Genomic DNA, 22,835 nt, shown 5'->3' with positions numbered 1-22,835 from the left:
TAACAGTGCGTGTATTCTGCCCACTATGGAATATTCGGGTGGTTATTGATTAACACATTGATATACTCTATTGCAAAATCTTGATTTACTGTTCAGCAAACTATCAGCTAAAGTGTTTCTGTCTCTGGGAGACGGGGGATTATGATGTATGCAAAATATAGAAAATCCATAAAATTTAGAATGTTCTTCCTAAATAGTAAATCATCGATTCTACTCCTTTTTGTCACTCAGTTTTTTTTTTAAGTAGCTTTTATAGTATTTTCAAGCATATTAATAGTATATGGTATGATATATGTAAAATATAGAAAAATCCATAAAATTTAGAATGATCTTCCTAAATAGTAATTCATCGATTCTACTCCTTTTTGTCACTCAGTTTTTTTTAAATAGCTTTTATAGTATTTTCAAGTATATTTATAGTATATAGTATGATATATGTAAAATATAGAAAAATCCATAAAATTTAGAATGATCTTCCTAAATAGTAAATCATCGATTCTACTCCTTTTTATCATTCAGTTTTTTTAATAGCTTTTATAGTATTTTCGAATCAGCCATTACTTTCCCAATCTTATCCCTAGAAAGCAAACACTCTTAGCCACTTAAAAAGCAGTCTTTCCGTACGGAAAATCCTAATTTGCCGATGGACATTTTCAAAGGTTACTGGTACTTAAAGAGGAATTGTTTCATCTCATCTTTTTATTCCTTCTTCTTTTTAAGAGCAAGGGAGGTTTTGAGTCACGATTATAGCAGCAACAAGACAAAGACTCCAGATGATGAAAAAACAAGTAGTTTTTGTCAGTTCAAGGAATATATAAAACTAAAGCCGTAGTAACAAGACTAAACATACTTTCGTTGGTAGAAAACTTATTACACTGCAAAATTTTACTTAAATACAGATCAGATATATTTTTTTGATTGGTACTTGTTAAATATCCTCAGTCCACTCAAGTTCTTGATCTGTATGATCTGAGAAAAACTATTTTGTCTGTCTGCAGAAAGTTAGCTTAGTCTAATTGAGAAGAGCTACGATGTAAATATATCTTTTTTAAATATTTAATACATAAGAGGTGATTAGGTTAGGTATTTAACATAATACGTTCTCCGTGGCCTGCTTTCCATAATTCTCGGCAGTAGTTTCCATAATTGTGTTTCTAAAGTATTATATTTTCACCATATTTTGGTATATTTCATTATGATTAGCCTAACTTCACTTCTTGGGTGAGGTCAGGATATTTAACAAGCAACCAATGTTTTATCCTGACCCCTCCTTGATGAGTGAAAACAACATTTTCTTCTTTTTTTCGCAAGATATATTTGTGATTTCATATTCTATAAATCGTAGGAAAACTGGAGCTTCTTTTGCCTTGAATTGTGGCAAATTATATCAACTTGGGTCAGTAGCCCCTAACAGGTTATTTTCCAAAGCCTCCCTTTTCCCCACTGAAATCAATAATCTACCTAAATAATTTGTAAGAGTCTGTAAATTTCAGCTCTGATGACAATCGGGTGACGTTATACAACGGGCATTTCTCAATCCAAAAGAATATTTCTTATTACACATTCAGCCCATTTCCAACCTTGCAAACAAATATAATCTACGTTTGTTAATTTTATTATATTCATGCTGTTAAGCAGACTCTGCTGCTTGTCTCACATTACACACATCCTTGCATCCTTAGAAAAAGATCATTTATAGCGGAACCACGGACACCAAAAAAAAACTTGTTTTCTATAGAGCACGTCAAAAAGACTAACCTAAATATTAATTTTAAACACCAAGTTTAACGATAGCGTGCCAAAATTAGCGAATGTTGCAATAAATTAGCTCATATTTAAAGAGATGTTACAAAAACAAATTCAAAATCGTACATAGACACGTCAAAGCGAAACTCATTAATAGGAATATTTGTTAAACAAATGACGTGATTAGAACAGCATCAAATAATCAAAGCATCAATAAACAGATTACGGCACTGGACTTTTACAGTCCCTGCCGACGAAGCTGAGTTCGTTTCATATTTTATAAATTCCAAAAACACAAACTTATTTCAAATCTCTCAGATATGTCGCCCGTTCAAAATGAAATTTGACAAAAACAGTCAGTTAATGCTGATATTCTATTTCACAAATCTTAATTTAGCCATCGTGAGAAGAATGCAATGAAGTTAGATACGAAATCGATATTATATAGATTGTGAACAAAGCTAAGTGATTATCTATTCTTTATAGTAATACCATGTATTTTTTATCAATACATTCTGTCCTTTTTTTTAAGTTTTTTAGGTTTTAAAATACATTCTCTATGTTCTTTATTCTTGAAGGCTAAATTTCAAAAGTGAATGTGAACGTGAAAGAAGGTATGCTTTTAGAACCGGCGAATCTTAATCCATTCAAAATAAAAGGTTAGCAAGCTCTTCGACTAGCAAATGCTGGCAGCAATAGCTGCTACCTAGTAATTAAATATAAAAAAAGTGTTTTTAACTGAAAATAAGGAGCACCATTAAAACTTAAGACGAACACAAATTACTCCGTATATGAAGGGGGCTGTTCCCTCCTCAATGCCCGATCTTTACGCTAAAGTTTGACTCTTTCTCTCAGCCCTAATTTTTCAAAAAGTAAAAACTTTAGCGTAAAGAGCGGGGCGTTGAGGAGCGAACATGCTCATTCATATACGGAGTAATTTCTGTTCGTTTTTAAGTTTGAATGTCGCTCCTTGCTTTCTGTTAAAAACACTTGTTTTTTTTATTTAATTTCTGGAGGTTTTTAAATTTATGCATTTTTTTGATTTTGGCTCACCGCACATGAATAATTAAAATGAAATTTGCATATAAATTTATTTTTTTGGCTAAATAGCTTTCTCATAGTTTTTATTGGACGATTTTGAGAAAAAAAGGAGCAAGGGAGTAGGTCTAGTTACCTTCCAAAAAGGCAAATGGAACTTTCATTTTTTTTTACGAACGTTTTTATTAGTGAAAATATACGTAAATTACGAATTAACTTACGTAACGAACTTCTATATTCACATTTTTTTTATCACATACATGAGAGGGTTCGCCCCCTTGTCAATACCTCGCTCTTTACACTAAAACTTAAATTTTGTCCCAATTCCTTAAGAATGACCCTTGAATAACAAAGGCAGTAGATTAAATAGTTGAAATTAATAAAATTACTTTAGCGTAAAGAGTGAGTTATTAGGAGGAGGTGAACAACAATATACGTAATAATTTCTGTTCGTTTTAAGTTTTAATGCTGCTCCTTTCTTTCAGTAGAAAAACCTTTTTCATAATTATTTTCTCACTGTTTTTTTTCAATGCTTAAAAAATCCAGCACCCTCTTCATGGAAATTCTCTTCCCCCATGACAAATTCCTCCATTGAAAAGTTCCCCCCACATAAGCCCCTCCCATCACGCCCCCTCCTCCAACCGAAAAAATCCCCTGACAGCGTCTGTACACTTCCCAATAACCATTACTATATGTAAGCACTGGTCAAAGTTTGTAACTTGCAGCCCCTTCAAGGAGACTGTGGGGGAGTAATTTGTCACCAAAGACATAGTTATTAGGTTTTTCGACTATGCTGAATAAAATGGCTATCTCAAAATTTTGACCCAGTGACTTCGGGAAAAAAAATAAGCGTGGGAGGGGGCCTAGGTGCCCTCCAATTTTTTTGGTCACTTAAAAAGGGCGCTAGAACTTTTAATTTCCGTCAGAATGAGCCCTATAGTTTACAGCTCGAATCTTTGAACATATGGAAAGTTACCTTTTTGTGTGGGCTGCAGTGACCCCACCTCCGCACATACTTCTTTCTCTTGTTTCGGTCAACCGTGATCGTGTTGATTTCATGGCTGTGGTATACCGGAAAGGGCTCATTTGAACGAAAATAAAATAAACTGTGTCTTGTTCAGCTAACAAAGCAAATTGCAGCACAACAAAGTACTATTTTCTATTCATTTATGAAAACAAAACACCGATTTTAGCCGAAATAGGGCTAAAACACCAGCGAGTGACAATTATGAGAGAGACAATCGATTTATCATGGTCGATTATTTACACAACATCGCACTCATCTTGAAAACCAACAAAAATCAATTTTTACTGTTTTTCATCGGGATGTTTTTATTTCTTATTTAAGTCGTAGATTATCATGATAGGGTTCGCTTGAACGAAAACAAATAGTTCAATGTTTTTACGTTACGATAAAATCTTGTCAATACATAGAATCCTTTTCTGCCACAAAACCACAATTTCCGACCAGATTAGGCAAAACGCCAATAAATGAAAATTAGGAGACATTCATTCCGTTTTTCATGGTAAAAAATCCTTAACTGAAGGTTTAAACTCCCTAATCTTGAAAACTTCCGTTTTCAAGGAAGCATCAAAGACTGCCAGATTCAAAATATGGGTAAATGAAAATCCGTGAAAACATTATTATTAGTTCCTTTTTTTTTACAAATATAACACTTGTTTCCTCATCTTCATAATAGTTTACACTGTTTTAGCACAGTGGATTGATGTTCTACTTGGCAACACGGGACCCAGGGTTCGATCCCCACTGCAGCAAGGTTAGGCAACAAGCTTATTACTTGTTTCCGTAAAAAAAAAACGACCCAGCAACTGGAATGTCGATTCCACGCCCTATGCGTCCGCCAACAATGACTCTGGGGGATCTTTATCGAATGAAATTTATTTCATTCGATATTTACCACGAATGAAACGTCGCATTCCGTGTTCCAAATCGTTTTCTTCATAAATTGACCTGCCGAAGGTTAAATTGCATAAACAACTTTTCTAACTGTGCTTTCTAGACTTCTATACCATTTGACAATTTTAACAGAGATCAAGTTAGAAACGCTGTCCTAGAGCTTAGTAAACTATGGCCTATATTTAACAGAATTTTGGTTCCAAATGTTGTACATAATCTCCTCTCAGAGATACAAATAGCGAACATCAATTTTACATCTAGGCAGTTTTTAGGCTAGAAAGTCAGTGATAAACAATAAATCTTAGTCTACAGTGAAACACTTGTCTACAGTGACTGATTCTTCCTTTTGCCGAATTGATTAGAAAGAAATATGAAAATGATTGGACATATGGATGCTCTCTCTAGTAAAGCACTGAACAAGTAATTATTGATCGATTGAAGACTGGTATTACCGACGGACTAAGAAAAAGGTGGAAATTCAATGACTTATTTTAAAATCTTCGTAAGTGATAGAGGGGACTCTCACTTGGTTATCTCCAAATGCTAAATGTATAACCGCTTAGTAACAAGACCACCAAAGGCTAATCTAAGTTCAGATTAGCAACACATCAGATACCGTTTATCCGGGCAAGTAGGTGATACAATAACCAGAAATAGTTAAGATAATAAAAACGCAAAGTTTATCGACGATCTGAACAAGATATGCTCAGAAATTCTGTGAAATTTAGGATTTCGGAAGGGGGTGGAGGCCATCCCTGTTCGTACGTGCCTGTTACCAGAATATTTATTTTTCCTTCCGTCGCGCATGGTACTGAGCATGAATATGCAATTTTAAGTGGTTCATATTCGATTGTTTTCTTTAGTTATCTTTTCAGATATATTTCCCCTTGATTCTAGATATGAGGTAGTAGCATAGCAACTGTATAGACACTAAATATTTAAGTAACTTCAGGGACCAATGCAATTATTGCAATGGATCTGGAATACAATGTCGAACTGAGCAGCAACGGATAATTTTTCCCTCAGTATGTCAGCTTTCTAAGCTCTTCTGATATTCAGTCTAATATTGATTTTTCCATATTATTAAGTTGTTTTCCCTTATCATATTAAAAACGTTTGTAAACGTCTTGATTAGAGGGAATGGATTTTTCCATTATACATAGACCACTATTTACTAGTGGATTAAGTTGCTTTAATTTACGGGCATTAAGTTGAAACAAAAAGGTAGTGTATGATTAAAACATAGAAAATATATAATTTGGGCTATATATTTACACAAAGGGGGTGGGGGTTAAGGTAAAATGAAGCGCTTTTAGGGCTTCTGTAAATTCCGTAGGATGTAATACCCGTAAATTGAAGTAACTTAATCAACGAGCAAATAGTGGTATAGGAGAACAGAAAACATCCGATAATATTACGTTCTGAAAGTTAGTTGTATGACAAGCACACATTCTAATGCCTGTCTCCTGGATATAACCTAAGTCGGTGAATTCCGATGATCTTGAAAGGACCAATCCAAAATAAACACAGCAAAATAACGGTTTGACAATTAATGCCATCTAACAATTATTTTTTGAGATACAATAACCTGAATTATGCCTACTGATCTATAAAAGAGGGTGTGATAACAGCGACGACTGGAGGGGGCGAGGAACAGTTAATTCATACAGAAGAGAAGTAATTTTAAAGGAGCCAATATAGGTTCAAGGAAAATCTGAAAATTCGATTATATGATATTCCTTCATACAATTTTCCTATTCCTTGGCCGAATACGTAACTGGAATTAACAAGGACAAATCTTAAAACATAAAAAGAGGTTCAATAATATTGTCGCCTTTGTCCACCATTCATTAGTCATCAACAGTGATAATTAAGGGAATCCTATTCTCTTCTCTAAGTACGTTCTGTTAGCCCCTCGTTCGCACATACCTCCAAAAAGAATGTGATCAATATTAAATATAGTTTCAGTTCCAATCTCACAAATGAATGTAGTTTTAGGTATACGCAAAAATTATTGTAGGATCAATTTCTGTTTGTACCGAATTGTATCATCATTCGTACTATTCAAAAACCTTCTATTGTTGTGATAGCAGCACAAAACAAAATCTGGTTTCTTTAACAGATGTCCTTTCTCGGTAAGAAAAATGATATAGAGGAGCTATTTGGTTTATGCATCGGCACTGTTTCTGTTTTCTGTTTCTGTTTCTGTTTTTTCTTGCCTGTTTCTGCCTGTTTCTGTTTCTGTTTTTACAAAAAACAGAACAGAAAACAGAAACAGGCTACCTGTTTTTGTTTTACCTGTTTCTGTTTCTGTTCTGTTTTTTTTTCATCTGTTTTTTTCCGTTTCTGTTTTTTTTTTCTGTTTTTTTTTTTCAAATTCCGCGCTATCTAGCGGGCATGATACCGAAACGCATGATACCTACCCGTGCCTACCGTACCGAAACGCACATCTAGCGGGCATGATACCATGATACCGTTGATTTTTGAATTTAAACAAAAAGGGAATAGTTGTGGGAAAAGTCAAAGTCATGGCCAATTGTAGAAAAAAGCTAAGACAGATTGTCCAATTAAGTGGGCAACCCAGTCAAGGTTAATTTTACCCCTTTGATTGCCGTTGTGACTGTCTCCCATTTATGCTACACCTCTCCGTGCATGCATGTCCCTTGACAATGCCAAAATAGAGTCAACCCGTTGACTACGGGTTGACTACTTGAAAATTTTCCTCTCATGCATGTCACTCCACAATGCTCAACTAGAGTCAACCTCTCATGCTAATTCACGGCGGGGTAAATCTGAGCGAAAGAGAGAGATAGAGAAAGAGAGAGAAGCTTGAACGCTATACAGTGGACATAGGCTAGATGGGAACCCCATATGACAATGTCTCTACTGTTGGTATATGTGTAGCGGATGGCTATTACCGCTTGAGCAACGGTCTAACCATTGACGGCTTTAAGGATTCGTGCTTTAAGCGGCAAACATGGGCTCAATGAAATCCCATATAAAAGAGGAATATAGCGTTGGTATTTACTTAGAGCAATGGGTTACCGCTAGAACAGCGATCCAACAAGCCACGGCTTGAAGGCATCCGTACTTTAAGCGGTGAACCTAGACACCTTGGTATGTGTGTAGCGGAGGGTTATTACCACTTGAGCAATGGTCTAACCATAGAGCGTTATAGAGCGTTGGTATTTGCTTAGAGCAATGGGTTACCGCTATAGCGACGGTTTAAATAGCCTCTAACTTAAGCGGTGGACATAAGCTAGATGGGATGACTCTGTGTCTGTCTGGTATATATTAGCAAGCAGCGGTCTAAGTAGCCTCAGCTTGAAAGCATCCGTGCGTTAAGCGGTGAATATAGTGTTGGTATATGCTTTGAGCAATGGTTTACCGCTAAAGCAACGGTCTAAGAGCAACTAGGGTAAATTGTCAATTATAAATGACATTTAAGCTTGAAAGGAATATAGCGTTGGTATCACCCGATTGGACACATTTTATGACAAATTTCGCCCCCCCCCCTAAAAATACGCTAGTGTGTTGAATTACACGAAGTTGCTCATCTTTTGTATGTGACTACAAGGATTTAACAAGAAGATGTTTTCTTTCCTATTAGAAATAGAAGAAGTAAGGAAAAAACAGGAAAAACAGCTGTTAAAACAGCTGTTTTTTTTAAAAAAACAGCTGTTTTCTGTTTTTTCGAAAAACAGAATAGATTACAGAAACAGATCACCTGTTTTTGTTTGACCTGTTTCTGTTTCTGTTCTGTTTTTTTTTTAACTGTTTTTTTCTGTTTCTGTTTTTCTCAAAAACAGAAACAGTGCCGATGCTTAATTTGGTTCAAGGAGATACAAAGATTATGCGAAAACATTTCCACAAAAAGGTAAAATACAAGTGGTTCGCTGAAACTACAGAAAATTCTCTTCTTGAGAAGATTCTCGAGAGGATTCTCTTCTTGAAGAATAGAATACATCTTGAAGCCAGAAAGCATGAAACATAAATATAGAAAAGCCTCCTTTGAAACAATTGCAACAGATGGCTACACAGTAAAAAAAAAGTTCGTGGTAACGAACTGTAGTAAGGAGCGACCCGGCTCAATAGTAACCAAAACTCTAAAAAATGGAATTTCAATATCAATAGCTACATCAAAAGAATCACATTTTAATGCCGATTTCAAATATATAAGTTATCATCAAGTTTAATTTTACCCATCAAAAGTTACGAGCCTGAGAAAATTTGCCTTATTTTAGAAAATAGGGAGAAACATCCCCTAAAAGTCACAGAATCTTAACGAAAATCACACCATCAGATTCAGCATATCAGAGAACCTTATTGTAGAAGTTTCAAGCTCCTATCTACAAAAATGTGGAATTTTGTATTTTTTGCCAGAAGGCAGATCATGGATGCGTGTTTATTTGTTTGTTTGTTTTTTTTTTTCACGGAGGTGATCGTATCGACCCAGTGGTCCTAGAATGTTGCGATAGGGCTCATTCTAATAGAAATGAAAAGTTCTAGCGCCCTTTTTAAGTGACCAAAAAATTCGGAAGGCACCTAGGCCCCCTCCCACGCTAATTATTTTCCCAAAGTCAACGGATCAAAATTATGAGATAGCCATTTTATTCAGCGTAGTCGAAGAACCTTATAACTATGTCTTTGGGGACGACTTACTCCCCCACAGTCCCCGTGGGAGGGGCTACAATTTACAAACTTTGACCAGTGCTTGCATATAGTAATGGTTATTGGGAAGTGTACAGACGTTGCCAGGGGGATTTTTTGGTTAGGGGGAGGGGCTAAGAAGAGGGGGATGTGTTGGGGGAACTTTCCATCGAAGAATTTGTCATGGAGGAAGAAAATTTCCATGAAGGGAGCGCAGAATTTTCTAGCATTATTTAAAAAAAAAAAACAAAGAAAAAATAAATACGAAAAAGTTTTTTTCAACTGGAAGTAAGGGGCAGCATTAAAACTTAAAACGAACAGAAATTATTACGCCTATAAGGGGCTCACCTCCTCCTAATACCTCGCTCTTTACGCTAAAGTATTTTTAGTAATTGTAACTATTTATTCTACGGCTTTTGTGATTCAGGGGTCATTCTTAAGGAATTGGGACAAAATTTAAGCTTTAGAGTAAAGATTTAGGTATTGACGAGGGGGTGAGCCCCCTCATATACATAATAAAAACGTACAAATATAGAAGTTCTTTACGTAAGCTAATTCGTAAGTTACGTATGTTCGTGAAAATTCTAACTTCTAATTGTCTTTTTAAATAACCAAACAATCGGAGGGCAACGAGGCTTCCTCCCCCGCTCTTCTTTTTTCTCAAAATCACTCGATCAAAACCATGGGAAAGTCATTTAGCAAAAAATAAATAAACGTGGAAATTTCGTTTTACTTATTCCTCTGCGGAGAGCCAAAATCAAAACATGCATTGATTCAAAAACGTTCAGAAATTAAATAAAAAAAACAGAGTTTTCTAACTGAAAGTAAGGAGCGACATTAAAACTTAAAACGAACAGAAATTACTTCGTATATGAAAGGGGCTGCTTCCTCATCAACGCCCCGCTCTTTACGCCAAAGTTTGACTCTTTATCTCAACTAAAACAGTAAAAAAAAACTTTATTGTACTTTCAGTTAAAAAACTTTGTTTTGTTTTTTTTATTTAATCTCAGAAACGGAATAGTGCATCAAGTTTAAACTTTCAGGGAAAGCTGAGAGGGATGTAAAACCAGATCAAAAGACGCTACATATATCCAGACTGTCAAGGGGGAGGCGTCTTTTCAATATCCGTGGAACAGCAAAGGGTATTCCGTCAAAACTTTCTATGTATGTTATAAATATGTTGAACTAAACCAAAAGAAACTATGGGCATCCAAGGTTGTCAAATAAGGCGTATATGTGATGTCTCAGAAACAGCTAAGGATACTAAGTTGAAACTTCCAGAGGATGTTGAGGGGTATGTTAAAATCACAAGACACTGTGCCTCAAGGTTCTCGAAAGGACGTATCCTGAGATTTAGCACGATGAAAGGGGTGGTGGTAGTCAGAATGGTTTCAGCCATATAAAGGCACAAAGATTATGCAGATTTTCAATTCGTTTATTTGAAAATACTCCCAGTACCCATCCACCGAAAGTTCTATTGTATTGCTATTACTAAACCTTGTTGCAAAATTTTGTTCCAAATCTAAACAGCAAACCGAAATCTTGATTCTTAAGGAGAAAAATAGAAAAATTCTTTATAAGTATTCTTTCTGTTAACTAATAAAAAAAAAAAAAAAAAACAGATAAAACCGAACAGAAACTGCCATAAAAAAATGTTTTCCACTAACGAAGTTTTTTTATGAGAAAGGTAAGAGCTACATCAAACCAAAGACGCGAAGAAATAAATTCAGATAATAATTCACTAAACAAATGACTATCAATAAACAAATGAAACCCAAAACGTCCAGAATTTACACTAAATAATGAAGTCAATCTTAAAACGAACAGAAATTACCAACATCTTGTTTGCACTTTACTGAAAACAAATTTCATTTTAAACATTGTCTCTTTTATAATGTTGATAAATCAAAGATTGCTGAATGAATCAGTGAATTTATTGACTCAACTCAATACAACACAACAACAAAATAATTATACACCCCAGCAGAAAGCCGAACTCGTAATTCAGGTTTATATTCATACTTTCAGGTATGAATATAAACCTATATTAAGCTGCGAATCTACATTCGTTAGTTTGTAATGGTGATTTGTTTCTCTTTGTGTTTTGTTGATGTTATGACAAGGTACATAGAAACAGAGCTTGAAGCAAAAATTGATTCCAGTAAAGTGCAAATGAAGTTCTAAATTTTGTATTTTTAGATAGTAGCTTGAAAACTCTTTTCCAGGGTTCTCAAATATGTTGAATTGACAACTTCATTTTCATCAAGATCACTCCGCTTTTTTTTGGGGGGGGGGATTCGTCCTTTTTTTAAAGGTTTTTTTATGCTAATAACTTCCACTATGAAAAGCAAACTCTTATGATGTATTTATCTATTATTAAAATTACGTTGGAGCTTCAAAGACAACTAGTATTGATCATTCTTCACTTGCAGGTCATTGCCACGAACTGTTTGATTATATTACATGTTTCTGAATAAAGTGTCAAAAACATAACTATTAAGATAATCTACGTCTATCCCCGGCTATTTTATAACAAAAAGCTCCTTGTGGGAACAGGTGTCCTCTGTTGATTCTCTGGTTTATAATAAAATTTTCTGTCTTATAATTCTTCGCTTTGTTTAAGCTTGATTTTGCGAATAAATTACAGCTTATTTGCTAAAAAGAAGAAGAAAAATCTTAATTTATTTTTGTAATCCCTATGATTCAAGGTTTTCCTTAAGTTTTAAGCAACTTAAGGCACACTTAAAAGAAACTAGTGGTTCACCGACAAGGAATCAATTATTTTTTTTTGCAGATACCTTTAGATCTCCTTTTATCAATTGAAAGCTCAACGAAGCTTGATTTTTATCGTCCACTAGACTAGTCAAAGAACCTGTCGGACGACAGTCATGAAAAAGGAATAAAAAGTGGTAGTTTATACTCTCTTGTGAGGATCAGAGAAAAAATATCCTTCCCACCATTTCTTTCAACAAACTTTGAGTATCGTAAGTCACCTTTCCACCTCAAAACTATTTCAGTTCGATGCCCCAGCCAAGATAAAACAGGGTAGACTGACCAAAAACTACATGTGAAATTCACCACATTATAATCAAACCAACTCATTGCGTATAATGATAATTAATGCCGCACTTCAGGCTCCGGGTACCCGTCGTATAACGCCATACTACTATACAACATTATTACTATTATCACATATGGACTCACTAAACTGAGATTAAAGCACGGGTCATAAATGCCCATTGGCTCAACAACGTCCCATGGTTGTTTTTACAGCTGAAGATTTGTGTTTAGCTGGGAGTTACGGACACCTATCATTTATAAGCGTAAATTTGACATTGTGCCTTAATAGTTTAATTCAAACACATGGAATATTTCAACAAGCTTCAATCCACATTTCAAAATCATTAGCCAATCAAGTAATGAAAAAAAAGTCATCAGTCTAGCTTTTGGCAACAGAAACAAACCGCATAGATTTCCCTACGGTATATATTATTAAATGTCCTTCGAATTACTATCGTACTTCCTAGTTAGAAGTAATGATCTTGATAGGTTTTGCATAATTGAAGACATGCAATATACAACGTATGAAAGAAGGAAAGTAGGAAAAACAAGCTGGTTGTTTCCTAGGAACTCTCTTTTTCAAAACATAAAAAATACACACACACACACACATATATATATATATATATATATATATATATATATATATATATATATATATATATATATATATATATATATATATATATATATATATACATTAAGAAGTGGAATAACCCCTTTTCTCTGTCGTTTCTTGTGGAATTGTTGAGAAAATACGTAAATACGGGCGTGGCTAGGTAGCCAGCTGAGCAAGTCCATCACTATTCGGAAAGGTGTGAAACAAGACCCTGTGCTTAGTCCAGCTCTTTTCAATAATGCTATCCGAACCGTTATAAAGAATATTCTCCCATTTTTAATTGAGCCCCATGTTGACGTCAGACACCTCTTTTATCCAGACGATATCCTTCTATTATCAGATGATATCCAAGATCTCCTAAATACAGTTAATACAGTTTGCTCTTGTCTCAATGAGATTGGGCTTCGTCTCACAACCTCGTCTCAACACAACCTTTTACGGTTCGTCTCAACAACCTCCCTTTACTATCAATGTCGGCCAAGAAACTATTTCTGCATCGTCTTCTCTGAATTATTCAGGTCTCCCGTTGGGATCAAATGTTAAAACTACTAAAACACTTGGTATCTCAGCGTTGAAAGAAAAGCTTAGGAAGTCGTATGCGCTGCTTGCTCAATTTAAAGGCCAGTTCCACAAAATAGGCCTGGGCAGACTTTAAAACGCTTTTTTCGCCCCATGTGTCTTCTTATTAGTCCCTTTATGGAGTTTTTTTTTCACAATATATGAGTGGAAAAAATTTAGATCTCTATTCTTCCATTTTGGCAAATATCTTCTGCTGTTACCGCTTTTGACTCGCAACCAGTACATTTCGAGTAGACATGGCGTTTTCGATATATCTTCAAAAATGGACCACCTGCCAGAGAGGTTCCGTGCGTCGAAAAAATACTATTGACTTTCCACTTAACTGTCAAGCTCAACTGTGTTGCCTAAATAGCTGATAAGTTATTTGTTTTGTTTTTTTTGTGAGTTTTCTTCTTGTTTATTGGTTCCATTTTCATTTAATTTTTCTGTATTTTTTGTAATCCTTTACGTGCATTTCATGTATGCACAGAGGGTTGAAATAAATTATTATTATTACTATATAGATTATACAAGGCGTAGCATATAAGGTGATGTTCGTAGTTATTGTTCTTTGTGCCAGTTTTTAAGATCGCATTGCTACTCTTTGTTGCACTATTGGGCTAAATAAATTGTCTGTGCTACAGCTCTCTCCAATTTTGTAGAGGAGATAAGAAATTCTTTTAGTTTTTCATGTTAATCAAGTTAACTGCATTACGAAGTTATTTCCTTTAAGAGAACTTCAGGGAAAACACGACAAAATTTGAAATATTTAAATTCGAAAGAAACAAAGCTGAAAATAGATTGGTTTCTTATTATCAAACAAAAAAAAGCAAAAAAATTGAAATACACAAGTTTTGACTTTTTAGGTTTTACCAAATGCAGAATTCAAAAAAGAATTGAGCCGAAAATGTGATCTGAAAGCCTATTTTCTAAACTATAGAGCAAATAACAACCAGCCCATAGTCAATCAAGATTTACATTTGCTTCAGCTGGTCCCTACAATGTATTTCATGTAGAATCAAGATACTTTAAATGACTTCAAAAGTACTTCTAGGACTCATCATTAGCGTTGGAATCAGAAATTGAACTCTAAACATGAACAGCTAATATAGCCTATAGTTTGAAATCTCAGTAAAGGTAAATATAAAATGAAAACTCTTGGTCTATAATTAATGTTTTAACAAGAGCTAGGGATCAGGAAGGGCCCACCCCAATATACGTAATATTTTTCTGTTCGTTTTAAATTTGATTGTTACTCGTTACTTCAGTTGAATTTTTTTTTTTTTTTTACTAGATAGAAAAACTTGTTTCCAGTCATTTTGCTATACTGTGATCTGAGTTGAATATTAATTCCCAATTTAGAAGGACAATTAACATTATAAGCAATTAGAGAAGAAAAGAAGGGAGATGGCGCGTCGATTTAGACAGCGTTGCCAGTCAACTTTTTAAGTTTTATGCAAGGTTCGATGGTTGCAGGTTAGATTAGGTTTTAACCCATTTCTGAGATTTATAGCATAATTTAACATAACTCAACCTAATCTAACTTTAACTTTTACCAAAAAGCTTGCATAAGACTGATAAAGCTGATTCACAAAGCTAATTGAATCCAAGCAAAGAAAAAGGAATTTCGGACATTCACCGGTGAATGTCTACGTTAACCAAATTTTGAACATTCACAGTTACATGATATACCCTACCTTGTGCCCCACAAAATTGGCACATGCTACAAAATCTAGGTCCCAATATGGCAAAATATTGAAGTCAAAAGTTACAAAAAAAGGCTATTTCGAGAATTACTCGAAATGAAACTGTTTTGTAAAGTCTATCCAACACAAAACAGAACTTAATATCACATTTTCGGAGCCAATTTTGTTCGAATATTATCCTTTCCCTTATTCTTTTCTAGCAAGCCAATGAAAATCGGACGAGAAAACCGAGACAAATAAGGTTTGCATCAAAAGATTCAACAAAAACAATGAACGACTCAAGGGATTTAGAGGACGTCCAATCTTAGGGATTTATTTCCAGGAGATTTAAACAAGAATAACCGGAAAGGATAGAACAGAGAAGCATCAACAAATCTGGACACTCACTAGTATATACGGAATCTTATTCAGTATATTAGCTTAGATTTGACATAACTTCAAAATGATACCATGTCAATAGTTCAAGACAGAGTTTGACACTCGTGGATGTGCATTAGAGCAACCGAACACAGAAAATAGCATTCTCTGGCTAAATTATACTTGAAGAGATCTGAATTTAGCACAAGTGACATCTTAAGAAAAAGTTTACCTTAAAAGGCAGTGTGAAGTAGCATAAAAGATAATAAATATAATGATTCCTCCTCATGATAAACCAAGAAACGCAAAAAAAAATGAAATAACTTTTGGCGGAACTGAGAAACACACATTGCTTACTACTGAAGAAAGGATGACACAACCTGCTGCAATGCTGCTCAGCATTGAGCTTCCTGAAAATGACAAACTTCCGTATGATTGTGCTCCAATCCAGCCAATTTAAAGTTTTTGCTGTTGACTGTTAGGCCCTTTTTTTATTATTCCATCCAACCCTAGAATTTATAGCCATACAAGCTATTTAACAAAGTCATCGTATGGATAAAGACGTAATTTCATTAGACTAAATGAAAAGGCATGAAAATTCAATTACCGAATCAAACTTTTAAAAGCAAGTTGTTTTTTTTCAAAAGTTCTGTCTTCGCTTGTTCGTTTTTCCTACCAAACTGACACTCTCCAACGATAAAAATAATGAAAGTTGTAGCACATGAGTTTTACGAGACAAAATTACGAAGAGACAAGCCTAGTGTTGATGCAGGGCAACTGCCAAGTGAATGCAAGTTATGTCTAGTGCCACTGTATTTTCCAGTTGATCTATTTCTTCAGTCCCCAATTTCGTAAAGATCCTTGCCCTTTAAAGCCAATTTTTTTCAGTGCCAGCAGTATTTGGAAAAAATAAATGATTCGTCTATCATTGTGAGGTAGAAAAGTATTGGTCCTTGTCTTCAATGGCTTAAGATTCACCTAGTGGGAGATCAAAACACTTTTACGTGTGAATATGTATTGCCTAGTAGCAGGGATACCCAACTGAGGGGCTATTTCAATGGTTCAATTCAGTGATTAGACCTGCAATTTTTAAGCAAATAGAATCCAATTATTGATTGCCGTTATTTTTTCAAACAATTTACAATTTTATTTCAATTAAGTCACTAAAAAACACAATAATGATGTACAACTTTATCCGTATGTTGCCTAGAATATAAACTCCAAATTTTATAGTAATCAGTTTGTTTTAGTTTAGGAGCAAGTATTAGCCATAGAAATGTACCTTTGTCCTCAACAACAACTTATTGTTTTCTTCTAGTATAGTTGACAAATTAATTGTAAGAAATTAACCAATAAGATTATTCTTTATCTAATAAAAGCCATCACATTCCCGTTCCGATTTAACTGAAAACGAGGAATTGCTTGCAATTCTGAAATATTTCAATTAACCGAGCGTGTGCCTGCCTAGTACCATCATGTCGACTAAGCGTATTTTATTTCCGCAATAATAGCCAAATTGTCTGCTTTTTAAGAAGCGATAAGGCTCGCATAAACTCAGATAAAGCTTTCAACAGAATATCAGTTTCTACTACCAATAACTTACATAGATCACTTTTGGCTGTCACATAAGACGAAATAGGCTATATGGCCCATTCGCATTACATATATAAGGTACATAAGTCTAGAATATATTTAAATTTTTGCAAAGAAGATATCTTTATATATGTAGAAGCTTAAAGGGATTGTGAGAAATTGTAAGTATCTAAACAAGATTTTATATCATGTGGAAAACCCTACATAAATGATACATAAAGAAAATTGTAGATGAAATTATTATTACTATCAAAAACAGTACCAAATGTAAAAAGTTTCATAGGTCCCACTGCCTTTCCAGTTACAGATAATATATATATATATATATATATATGTATATATATATATATATATATATATATATATATATATATATATATATATATATATATATATATATATATATATATATATATATATATATATATAAACAACGGACAAAGCTTTTCATTACGAGAGTGAAAAAATATACTAGCAAATTCCCAAAAATTCCGGCTTTACGTCCGGAAGCCCAATTTTTCGCCAAGTTAATGCAAAGTTTCCTCCGTTATTTATGTATATATATATTTTCTTTTATTTACCTACACACTATCAAAAACATTGTCGTCACTGTTGTGAAGAATTAAGTTTCCCATAATAAGAAACGAGCATCTTCATAGGATGATTAATTATGACTATTGTTCTTGCTCAAAGATAAAATATCTCATATCTTCATTAGCTAGATATAATGCTGAAAAGCAATGCTATAATCAAAATTACTGGGCATTCAAACTGGTTTCAATTTTAAAACAAGTCATTGTCGCCACCGTTTTACACGAATATGAACGCTTTCTAAGTTCAAGTTTGTCAGCTTTTGGAAGTCTATAACGAGAACTGCGGACAGACCCGATTAGGAAATCTAGGAAATAACTGATTATAGTTTAGTTTGGTTTATTGAATAAAATTTATGGAATGTTACAGGTCACTTATACAATGGTAATATTTTCTCAACCTCTAAATGGCTATAAACGAAAGAGGAGTGAATATATAATAAAAATGACTTTATATCAATTTAGTTTATTACCTATAGGATTGAGGCTTTTGTCATATCTATGAAGGCGCTTCCAAATATATTTTCATCAATGTTTGAACCAAGGGCTAGAAGAGCTGCAATGCATTTTTTCAGCTCCCGGTCAATTTGGCAGTGCTGTCTCCAATTCCATTTTTCAATCCAGGGAAAAGATAGGAATCACGTAGCGTAACTCAAGAATATACTGCATGTGCTTGAAAATATACCATTTAAATTGCTTAAGGATCCATTGTGTTGAATGAACACCGTAAAAGGACCGACATTGCCATAGGTTGTTGGACCAATTCCAGAGGTTTGTATGCCTCTTTTTCTATTTGAATAGCTCTCTATAGGCATTACAAAGTTCCACAATAGCAACCTGCAGTAATTGTTGCCCCCAACTGCATTAATTCGACAAGCAATACAGCTACGTGGTTCAAAAAATATTTTGAAAGCGTCACAACCCATATTAATTACTGGCAGTGACATTTTGTAAAGAGTAGTAATAACCTTATTCTAAGACATGACAAGTGTTTCAGTGGTGAAAGTGAATGTACAGAGAAGTAACCTCGACTGTAAATTATTTTTGGTACAAACCAAAGTAATGGGACAAGTTCTGGGTGTGTTGGTAATTGGAATGAATTATTGTTAAGAAGGGTTGTTGCAACCAGGAGTCAGGTAAGTGTGTCAAAGTGAATCTGCAGAGAAGCATCCTCTATCAACATTGCTTTTGGTAACAAAATCCTTTCTTTATATTTACCCGTCTTTTGTTTATATCTAATCGGAGGTTAAAAACGTCTTTTTATTTCAAACGAAACCACAGATTGGTCTACTTCATTGTAATGTCTTTTAAGGAATTATAAATCAATTTGAGGTCGTGGACTTACTTACACAAGTAATTACGGGAAAGTAGGGAGGAAAAACGGTTTCTATTTCTCTGTGGTGAAACCTAGAGCTCTTTATAACGGAGTTCTTTTATGTTTTTGGGGTCTAGTTTTTCGAAGAATGACCCTGTACTGTTCATCATTCTTATGGAATAACCTTATTTTCTTGGACTTAAAATTATCTGACTTGAACATCTATGTGTTTACAAATATATAACTGTGTAATCAATCGTGCAAGTAATACGCAATAGTTTGGAGTTATTGTTGATGAATGGCTTAATTTAAAAATCGTTATTAGAAGTAATAATTTATTAGAAGTAAGATGGCAAGAAATGTTGTAATGATCAGAAAGTTAAAGAATGTTTTCCCGGATTATACGATGAGATTAAATTTTTTTGTCCACCCGTATTAGTATATTGTGTGAGCATACAGTCTAGTACGTTTTCAGTTCATCCGAAGCAATTATGTGTGATACTGAATATAAAACTGTGAGTGTTGACTGGAAGTAGTAAAAGAACATCAGTTATATATTATCCCTCTGTCAGGTCTAGGAAAATTTTACAACATATTATTCATGTATAAATATTCATGTACAAGTTAGTTCCTAAATGTTTCTTAAATGTATATATTTCTAGTGAAGGAGTACAAAATTATCCTACACGATCCGCTACACGATAAGTAATGTAACGAGTTCTTAATTTTCTAGTACTAGAACTTTATTTTAAACACATCATATTGGGCCAAATTTTTTAACTAACTTGGCTAAGCCTTTAAAAGTCGGTGAATGTACCAGATTTCCGTAGAGATCTTAAAAATTTGTCTTCGGTTGCATGATTTTTAAAAGTGAAATGAAATCGATTTCCTCTCAAGTTACCCATAAAGAAGAAAAAATAATTTGTTCTTTGTTGGATGGAAGCAAGGCTTTTGAGTGGGTTAGTAAATGGAATGAATTATAGATAGAAATTATTGATGAGACCAGGCTAGAATTTACCAATAGACCCATTAGGCCCTGGCCTAGGGAATCATAATTCAAGGGGCGCAACAAATTATCACTGAGTGATTTTTCCTAAAATAAAGTGGACTTTGACGTGATTTATCGTCAAAGTGCCAGGTGCATTCCGCCGCCGTACTGCCTATCCACAGAAAAGTAAATTAAAAATAACACAGGAATTCCGTGGCCACTTATAAACTGTCAGATGTCTTCCAAGAATGGCAGCTGAGAGTTTGGTGTCACCTCTCTCTTTCATTACTTTTGGCTCATCAGTTGCGTTCTATCCAGTGCTTCTAGTATTCTACTATCATCAATTTTTGGAGATTTCCCCGAAAACCTCCCAAAACCAGAGCGATAACAACGCTTGGGCTTAGAAGCGTCAAAGCTTTAAATCTGACCTGGTTTCGGCCAGGATCCGTCTAAGTGCATGATTTTCTCTCTTTCTTTCTTTTCTTCTCGTCTCTGTCTCAACCTTTTCCTTATCTAATGATATTAATATATGTATACTCCAATAAAACAAAAGCTTAAGGAGAATTAAGTGTTTTGTTCTTTTTTTTTTAAATAGACCTTGTATTTAATAATAACAGAAAAAAAAAACAATAGCTACCCGTTGGGCATGTGTTGCAGTTCAGACTTAATACTTACATCCTACGAAGAGATATCTTGTCCATACACGGCAGAGTACTTGGAGATATGCGCCCTGAGTACATGCAGTTATTTGGGCATAAGAAAATAACATAGCCCCTACAACTCAGCTTTTTTAATAAGTAAGAGAATGTTCGGCTGTCATTTAACCTTTAAAATAGGTATAGGTGACGTTTAAGGTTTAAAGTAATTTTTTTTGTTAAATTTTATCGTCCCCGACAGGAATTCAGGTGGGATTTTGATAAATAAATAAATAAAAAAATTAAATGAAGCAAGAAATGAAGCAAGAGGCCTACCATGGATAGATAAAAAAAAAAGACAACAAAAAATAAAAATCTGGAGAAATAGAGTACCTGCAAGAGAGCCAGACATTGCAGCATCAAGAGTAGAAACTTGAAAAAGTCGTAAAGCTTCGTCCACGTGAGCCTCTGTTGCAAAGGGCAGCAACTGCATCTTTGCAAGGGATTCGGAAATTCGAATAACTGCTTCAAGTTGCCTGAAATTGACAAAAAATCAATAGCAGTAAAAAAAATATAGTTTTTTCTCAAATTAAAATATGTAATAAAAATTAAATAATGATTATGGTTCATCTTTTGGGGGATTGTGTCTCTTAAAGAAAAAATTAAACAACCGATGAAAATAAATATAACTAGCACAAAATATAATACATAAATGAATTATTGAAGTTTTCATATACTAGCGGAACCAATCCATTTTTTGCAAGCTTTAGCGTTAAAGAACTTAATTGACTCACATCTTCATCGCGCATAAAGGAATAACTAAACAACCGACGAAAATAAATATAACTAGCACAAAATATAATACATAAATGAATTATTGAAGTTTTCATATACTAGCGTAACAAATCCATTTTTTGCAAGCTTTAGCGTTAAAGAACTTAATTGACTCACATCTTCATCGCGCATAAAGGAATAACTAAACAACCGACGAAAATAAATATAACTAGCACAAAATATAATATATAAGTGAATTATTGAAGTTTTCATATACTAGCGTAACAAATCCATTTTTTGCAAGCTTTAGCGTTAAAGAACTTAATTGACTCACATCTTCATCGCGCATAAAGGAATAACTAAACAACCGACGAAAATTAATATAACTAGCACAAAATATAATGCATAAATGAATTATTGAAGTTTTCATATACTAGCGTAACAAATCAATTTTTTGCAAGCTTTAGCGTTAAAGAACTTAATTGACTCACATCTTTATCGCGAATAAAGGAATAACTAAACAACCGATGAAAATAAATATAACTAGCACAAAATATAATACATAAATGAATTATTGAAGTTTTCATATACTAGCGGAATCAATCCATTTTTTGCAAGCTTTAGCGTTAAAGAACTTAATTGACTCACATCTTCATCGCGCATAAAGGAATAACTAAACAACCGACGAAAATAAATATAACTAGCACAAAATATAATACATAAATGAATTATTGAAGTTTTCATATACTAGCGTAACAAATCCATTTTTTGCAAGCTTTAGCGTTAAAGAACTTAATTGACTCGCATCTTTGTCGAGTGCAAACGGTAGCACCACAGTTGCGGACTGTTATTAAATTATGTGGTCGTTTTGTTACTTAGCTTTCTCTATAATGCTTTTGCTATTCTGTACGTTTTACCACTTTCTCCTTTCGGGCTAATTTTTGGGAGGGTGATTAGCGAACATTGCAAACTTGTGGCTATAAGTATCGTAAATTCTTTTCGAATCTTCCACCCTGGATCAGGATCAGGATGGACCACCCTGATTTAAAGTCACCACAAATACACTGCCGTTCATTCTTTTACTGCTGTTGCAGAAAGGATGCAAAAATTTAGGAGCTCGAATTTTACTTATAATAATTTTCTCTTCTTAAACGATTATCCAAGATTAAAATAGCTGAAAATGCAAGAGCCAACATCTTTTACGCGAAGCTAAAAATAAAGCTGAAACACAGAGAAAAATCTGAGTTTTAATCCCTTTTAACAAAGCTTGAAGTCGTAAACACAGTTT

The 22,835-nt window shown here is 34.2% G+C and overlaps 1 protein-coding gene across 1 annotated transcript in view; it reads right to left on the bottom strand.

The window, feature by feature from the left end:
* LOC136029080 (DNA replication licensing factor mcm5-A-like) overlaps positions 1-22,835 on the bottom strand; it is a 101,731-nt gene that overhangs the window by 19,459 nt on the left and 59,437 nt on the right. Inside the window, exon 5 of the mRNA XM_065707130.1 lies at positions 21,167-21,309. Within this exon, the coding sequence (XP_065563202.1) occupies positions 21,167-21,309 (143 nt within the window). The remainder of the gene's footprint in view (positions 1-21,166; positions 21,310-22,835) is intronic.

The sequence above is a fragment of the Artemia franciscana genome, chromosome 7 (assembly GCF_032884065.1).
Source record: "Artemia franciscana chromosome 7, ASM3288406v1, whole genome shotgun sequence".
Classification (NCBI taxonomy): Eukaryota; Metazoa; Arthropoda; class Branchiopoda; order Anostraca; family Artemiidae; genus Artemia; species Artemia franciscana.
The sequence above is the reverse complement of the archived record's forward strand: the minus strand, read 5'-3'. Positions and strand labels throughout refer to the sequence as shown.